The sequence below is a fragment of the Pipistrellus kuhlii genome, unplaced genomic scaffold (assembly GCF_014108245.1).
Source record: "Pipistrellus kuhlii isolate mPipKuh1 unplaced genomic scaffold, mPipKuh1.p scaffold_m20_p_29, whole genome shotgun sequence".
Classification (NCBI taxonomy): domain Eukaryota; kingdom Metazoa; phylum Chordata; class Mammalia; order Chiroptera; family Vespertilionidae; genus Pipistrellus; species Pipistrellus kuhlii.
The window spans coordinates 6,880,109-6,887,740 of NW_023425528.1; the positions used below are offsets into that span (position 1 = coordinate 6,880,109).

The 7,632-nt window shown below is 45.3% G+C and overlaps 1 protein-coding gene across 1 annotated transcript; it reads left to right on the forward strand.

Annotated features, from left to right (window-relative positions):
* Positions 1-5,792: 5,792 nt before the first annotated feature.
* KCNE5 (potassium voltage-gated channel subfamily E regulatory subunit 5) lies at positions 5,793-6,260 on the forward strand. The gene has a single exon (XM_036454437.2). It carries the CDS (start codon positions 5,886-5,888, stop codon positions 6,258-6,260), a length of 375 nt encoding a protein of 124 aa, XP_036310330.1. The 5' UTR covers positions 5,793-5,885.
* The last annotated feature ends 1,372 nt before the right edge of the window (positions 6,261-7,632 follow it).

Sequence of the window (7,632 nt, forward strand, 5' to 3'; positions counted from 1 at the left end):
GTAAGGGCTGGCTGGTTTGCCTGGAAGGGTGTCCTGAATCAGGGTGGGGGTTTCCTTCGGGGCATGGGGTGGCCTAGTCATGGGGTAGCCTAGGCTAGGGGCCTGTGGTGATTTTCAGGCTGGCCATGCACCCCCAGTGACCCAAGTGGAGGCTCTGGTATCTGGGATTTACTTATCTTCTATAATTAAAATTTTGTAGCCTTGAGCAGAGGCCAGGGCAGGTCAGGGAGGGCGGGAAGCTTGGCTTCCTCCATCATTGGGGGAAACTCAAGCCTCCTGCTCTCTCCAGCTCTGTGGCTGCCACCATTTTTCTTGGGATTTATTTATCTTCTATAATTGAAACTTTGTATCCTTGAGCTGAGGCCAAGGCTGGCCATGGCAGGTGGGAAGCTTGGCTTCCTACATCACCTGGGGAAACCCAAGCCTCCTGCCTGCTCTAGCTCTGTGGCCTCCAACATCTTGGTTGGGTTAATTTGAATACTCACTCTGATTGGCTGGTGGGCATAGGGGAGTGATGGTCAACTTGCGTGATGGTCAATTTGCATGTTTTTCCTTTATTTGTGTGTGTGTGTGTGTGTGTGTGTGTGTGTGTGTGTGTGTGTATTATGCAAAGTATTCCCTTGGGAGTTCAACCCACCAGAAGTTCAATCACTGGCTATGATGTGTGCTGACCACCAGGGGACAGCATGGACTGAAGGAAGGCCCTAGCCAGCAGAGTAGTTGGCAGCCAGGGAAGGAAGGCCCTAGCCAGCAGCCACTAGGAACCCTACCCATGCATAAATTTTTTGCACTAGGCCTCTAGTTTGTTAAGTAAATGAATGAGTGAATTACTCTTTCCCAGTCTGTAGTTGATGCTTCATGAAGCCTCTTTCTTCCCTTTCCTCAGAGCCCATTGTGGCTTTGCCAGTATCCTGCACTGTAATAGTGCTTACTATTTGTGACTGTCCTTTGGCAACCATCCAGACTCAACTCAGTTCAATTCATCCAAGTTTCATGGAACTTCACTACAGGCAGGAAGCATTCATAGTGTCAAGGACTGGTGAAATAATTTCCTCACCTGTGGCGCCTCAATTGTAATTTGAAAACAACCTTGGCATGAAATAGAACCTTTTCCAAGATATTTTGAAAGTCTAAATACATGATTATAAATTACTTCCTTTTGTCAACATATTTGATTACTATCCAGGAAATAAATGACTTCTGAAGATGGGTAAATAGATGATTATTCCACAGGTATAGGGCAGGTGTAGAAGGGGGACAGAAGGGTAGGAAGAAAGGAGACTCATCTTTGTTTGATGAATTTGCAGTTACATTAAGTGTGGTGGAAATAAGGAGTTAGCAGCTGAGCTATTCAGCCCTGGCCTGGGACTGGGAATTGAAGGGACACACAGAAGCCCCTTGCATGAAAAGAAAGCCAGAATATCCTGCCCCACAAACACACACACACACACACACACACACACACACACACACACACCTGTTGTTGTTTTCCTGAGGGTTGGGCTTTTTTAAGTTTTATAATTATTTTCCATTCCTATTTCCACACCCTTCTACCTATCTCCTACTCTCAATGCTAGTCTTCTATAAAGTAGTAATGTACCTTTTCTCTGGTAATTATTTCTTTTATTGGAATTAGAATTAGTCATGTACATGTTCATTAAAACATTATCTTATCTAATAAAGAGGGAATATGCTAATGGACTGCCATGCCTTGACACGATGGCAGTGCCCACAGCCACCATATGGCAGCACCCAGTCCTTTCAGCCTCTCCCCTCCCCGCCCCACATCCAGCCAGAGTCTCCCAGTCCCCTCAGCCCCATGGGGGAGGGGGGGGCAGCAAGCACTGTGTGCCTCATCCAGCATTAGTCTCCCAATCCCCTCAGCCATGCTTCATCCAGCCTCAGTCCCCAAGTCCCTACAGCCCCACCTCATCCAGCTGGAGTTCCCCAGTCCCCTCAGCCCCACCTCATACAGCTGGAGCCCCCAGTCCCCTCAATCCTGTAGGGCACATGTGTCAAACACAAGGCCCGCGGGCCAAATCCGTCCCGCCAGGCCTTGCAATGTGGCCCACACCGCGCTGTCATCACTGCACTCCGCTGCGTTTCCATCACAATGACAGTTTATGACTGTTCAGTAAACCATTCGGCCCGCAATTTAGGCTGGATTTTAGATTTTGGCCCCTTCTCTGATTGAGTTCGACACCCCTACTGTAGGGGAAGGCAGTTGGAGGCAATCAGTCCAGCAGGGGAGGGCAGTTGGGAATGATCATGCCTACAGGGAAGCAGTTAGGCGTCAATCAGGCCAGCAGGTGAGTGGTTAGGGGGCTATCAGGCAGGCAGGCAGGCAGGCAGGCAGGCAGGCAAGTGGTTAGGAGCCAGCAGTCTCAGATTGTAGGATTGGGCCTAAACTGGCTGTTGGACATCCCCTGATGGATCCCATTTTGGAGAGGGTGCAGGCTGGGCTGAGACACCCCCCCAGGCACAAATTTTGTGCACTGGGCCTCTAGTTTTTAATAACAATATACTAAAAATAACAAAAAAAATCTTATAGTAAGAGGTAATTTAAATATATAATGATAGATTCATAGTCTGGAATACTATGTAGACAATAAAATGATGTTATAAAAATAAGAATTGATATAGAAAAAATTCGCAATATGTCATTAAGTAAAAAAATAGGATACAAAATCATGTGTGAGCTCTGTGTGTGTGTGTGTGTGTGTGTGTGTGTGTGTATCCATACAACACTGGTGATTTTTTTCTTGGTGTTTTTCTGTATTTAAAAAATTTTCTGCATTGAATGCTACAGTCTAAGTTGAGGCACTACAAGGAGGAGTATAAGTACTTTGAGAACACAAACAAAGGTTTCAAGCAAAGCTTCCCTCAAATTTTGAAGAAGGCAAAAATCAAAGAGTAATGGAGAGAAACTCGGAGAATATGTTGTTCTATAAGTTGAAAGGTGAGGAGATGGTGTCTATTGGTGGTGAGGACTTTAAGGTCCACCAAAAAAAAAAAAAAAAAAGATGAGATTCTATTAAAGAAGCAATGAAGCCCTAACTGGTTTGGCTCAGTGGATAGAGTATCGGTCTGCGGACTCAAAGGTCCCAGGTTCGATTCCGGTCAAGGGCATGTACCTTGGTTGTGGGCACATACCCATTAAGGAGTGTGCAGGAGGCAGCTGATTGATGTTTCTCTCTCATCGATGTTTCTAACTCTCCTCCTTTCCTCTCTGTAAAAAAAAAAAATCAGTAAAAAATATTTTTAAAAAGAAGCAATGCAGAAAACTCTGAGTTTGTGAATTATAGGTGAATTGATTGAATAATTATTTTAGTCATAGAAGGGTAGATTGGGTTATAGGCAGGAGATCTGCCAGAAGACTCTCAGTTTGCATATTTGACCTGAGGTAATGAGAGCCTGGATTAAGCTTGTGGCAATAAAACCAGAAAGAAAGGAGCAGGTGGATCTGAGAGATGTTACCAAGAAAGAATCAGAGCTAGATGTTCAAATTGCCTAAATATATGCCAAGTGGTAGTGGAAACCATGTAAAGAGACACTTTCCAAGGAAATGGATATTAAGAGAGAATAGCTGAGGACTGAGTCTTCAAGGATTCCAGTAGTTATTAGGAAGAGGAAAGAGAAAGAGCCAGTGAAGGAGACAGAAAAAGATGGTTTAGAGAGATAAGAAGAGAAAATTGAGAATACAATGTCATGAGAGCCAAGGGCAGTACAGTTACAGGAAGAAGTGGTTTGATGATATCAAATTCATCCTTGAGGTCAAACATTCAAACTGAGCAGAAACCCTTGAATTTGGTCAGGAGGTTGTTACTGAATTTATTTACAGAGTGGTTTTAACAGAAAGTTCTGTACTCTAGAAAGTTCAAGATTGGGAAATAGAGGCAACTCATGCATACCACCCATGTGACAAGATTAATGTGTTAAGACTGAGAAGAACAAGATTAAGCTTTGTTATTCTAGTTCTGTTACTTAACCACTTGAAGTGGTTTCCTTTTATAAAAACAACTCATGAACTGTTGAAAGTATAAGTGACTCCTTTTATGCTATAATGAAGGGACTTCCTCTTCCTTGCCCCCAGCCCCCAACAAATAATCTCTAGAGATTTCTGGGCATGTTTTAAGAAGAGTCTTTTACCTTAACAGTCCTATCCCTAGGCTGGTACTTTTTTGAGAATTTCCTGTCTGTACCTTCTGGAATTTGTCAGGCCAAATCACTTTATCAATTCTTCCCTGAGTCCCTCTGAAGTGAGGACATTAAGGCAGTGTGATTAGGAGGGATCCATTGGTCAGGGTCATGTGAAATGTCTCTGAAACCTGGGTAGAGGCTGTTAAGCAAGGAAGGTTCTGTTTGAGACCCAAAATATAGTTAGTGCCAAGCACATGCCCCAACAACAGAAGGCTGTAGTTCCTGAGGGGATGATAGGCAGAGGTACCAGAAAACCTTCCTTTTTAAACCATAGCACGTGCAGACTAAATGGCCCCTGGACTGCATGCTCTGGAACATGCAGATTAATTTTCAAAGTTTTCATAAAGGCATATACTTTTCTTTCATTCTTTCTATTCTCACTTTGCAACCACTTGCAACCAGATCTGACCAGAACTACCTCATTTTCCCCCTATATACTTTCTACAGATCAATTCCTTTGAGCACTTTTCCTTTGTGAAGTTGAATCTGTTCCCAGTTTGACATACTATGAGTTGATCTTTGTCTTATTGCCTTGTTACCATAAAAGAAAAATTCCCTCTGAGAAAAAAAAAATGGCTGCCACACAACCCAGCAGGGTCTAGACCTGTCTTCAAGCTCTGAAGAGGTACAGTGGGTGCTGACCTAACTGAATGCAGGTGGGGGAAGTGAGTATATTTTCTAGAACTGGCACTATTCAGACCCTGAGACATTTAGAAAGTGTAGTCAAAGGGCCAGTTTAATGTCCCTGCTCCTTTTAATGAAAGAACTTGTTTTCCTTTCTGGGAAGATGGCTTACCTTGTTAAAAAGGGGTCACATCATGGATGGGGCACTCACATGCTAAGATGTGTAGGCATCTCTAAAAACATGTCAGGAGATCAGAGAAAGGGTACTTCCAAGGTACATTATCAGAAACTTTATTGGAAGACCAGTGAGTCCTATCCTGCTTTGGATTTTCTTGCAAGTGCCTAACCATTCAGTCACTAAATTTGGTCTAAGTGTCTTCTGAATAAGATATTGTCCTCCACTGAGGAAAGGAAGTAGGGCTAAAAAATTAGGCCAGCGTCTTTGTGTATGATAGTAATTGCCATAAGAAGACAAAAGGGCTCTCAGCTAATGCTTTACTGAAAAGCTGAAGGAACCCCAGGGCAGGGATTGCTTTTGGGGTCACATGTTATATCTGGGTCAAAGCAGGACCTGCAGGGCAGGTGGCCAGAACTTGGAAGGAAATCTCTTATGAAGCTTAGGGTCCAGACATGGCCCCAGCAAGCTGCCCTGACAGCCTGTGATGTCTAGGATCTCGCGCATTCCTATCCCTGCTCCTTTCTCCTTCCCCCTTCCCCCTTCCTTCTTCCCCCTTCTCCCTTCCCCCTTCCCCCTTCCAGGCTTCACTCCTTCCTGTCTCCTTCTCCCCTAACTAGCTGTCCCCATTCCCTGGAGCCAGGAGCCAGCCAGACAGCCAGATCCTGAAAAGAGTCATCCTGGGACTGGAAGGGGCGTGGTGGAGAAGGGGAGGAGGGGCAAGGGTTCAGGGATAAGGAGGCCCCAGTAGCAGGCACTCCCAGCCGCTGCATATCCTAGCCCGCTTGAGAACTGGGGTCCTTGCCTTGCTCATTGCTAATCCTCGTCCAGGGGGAAAGGTCAGTAGGGTCTTGGAGCCGAACTGCCCTGCGTCTCCCCGACAGCCATGAACTGCAGCGAGAGCCAGAGGCTGCGAACCCTCCTGAGCTGCCTGCTGCTGGAGCTGCACCACCAGGGCAACGCCAGTGGCCTGGGCGCTGGCCTAGGACCGAACAGGGGCATGGGGGTAGTGCCTGACACCTTCTTGGGCCGCGAGGTGACCAGTCCCAAGGGCGATGACGCTTATCTCTATATTCTGCTTATCATGATCTTCTACGCGTGCATGGCTGGAGGCCTCATCCTGGCCTACACCCACTCCCATAAGCTCATCGAGGCCAAGGACCAAATATCCCAGGCCTGCCCCGGACACCAGTGGGCCACAGGAGGCGCCCTTGCCCCTAGGGAACTGCCCTCCTTTGCCCAGAGCACTGAGGGGGTCTAGAACTACAACAGCAGCTCTGCTGGCTTGCTCCTTCTTCATCTCTCTTATTATTCCTGGGCGCTGTCCCTGCCTTTTCCTTTCCTCCTCTTCCAGGTTTTGCCTCACCTAAGGCCCACACAGTGATGAGAAACCAAAAAACCTTGTTTGGAAGAAGCACGATCAGGGACAGTTTCTCCCTCTTCTCTCTCCTCTTTCTTGCTTCCCCCCATCCTTGACTTTCTCTTCCATTCTCACCCAACACATTCAACTGCATTAAAATTGCCTCTGCTCTCTTTCTTCAGACAGCCCCCACTCAAGCCCTCTGGGAACTGAATCCAACACTTGGCATTGAAGTCTATTAGAACTCTGGGCCATCTAACTGGCAGCTGCTCCAGAGGCTGGCTGCCAAGGACTGCTCACTCTGCAGAGCCAATGGACTTGCCATCACTGCCAGGCACCACTGCAGCACCTCCAGCTTTCTGTTGCCTTAGGGACAGAGACAACAAAAATGGAGAGACTTCAGATATAATTTCCTTCCCTCCCTCTTTTAGCAGGGAGCTAGCAGAACATTAGGACCAGTGTGTGGAATAGAATGGACATAATGGAGACTGAAGGGGCACAAAGGAGAAGAGAGAAGACCTATGATCCAATTGTATGGTTTTCTTGCACCCAGTTGTCACCCCAAAGGTAACTTGCCTGATTTTTAGTATCTTTGCCATTCGTTTTCTGCAATGAGTAATCGTTGCTGGGTGAATCACCCCAATACCTCCAAATGCTTCTCCTCTATTGGTTTAGTTGATCTGTCAGCTGTATGCTTCATCCATGGAATGCAAGGCTCAGATGCCCCCTGCTCTGTAACCTGAGGAATGTCAGAGGCAGGCAATAAAGGTTGTTTAAACAATAACCTAAGACTCTTCTCTCAAAGATCCCAGCCTTGAGACCCAGTACTATTTAGAGAAGCGTTTTTGTTTTTTTTTTGTTTTTGAAATGATGCTTAGATTTGGAGGTTGGATTGTGGTGATATTTATATCTACATATTCAGTTCCAATAGGATAGATGTGATCGTGGGTGAAGAAAATGTTTATATGGCTAAATAGGTTATTTTTCAAGTGTTTCAAAAATTAAAATGACTATACTTTTCCTTAATTCTGAAGCACTTTCTAAGTATGAATTTCCCACTTTCCTTTTGCAGTATTTTAGGATACACTTAAAAAACTTCTCATACCTATCATAGCTATTATCACTGTTAGCTTTAAGAAGGCAATTTTGTAACTCTCGCAAACAAAGGGTTTATTAAAAAGAGAAACAGGTCACCAAATAGTGTAAATCTTAAGTCAGAGGGAAATGCTTGAACTAAGCAATCTTAACCAATAATGGATACATTTAGAAGTGT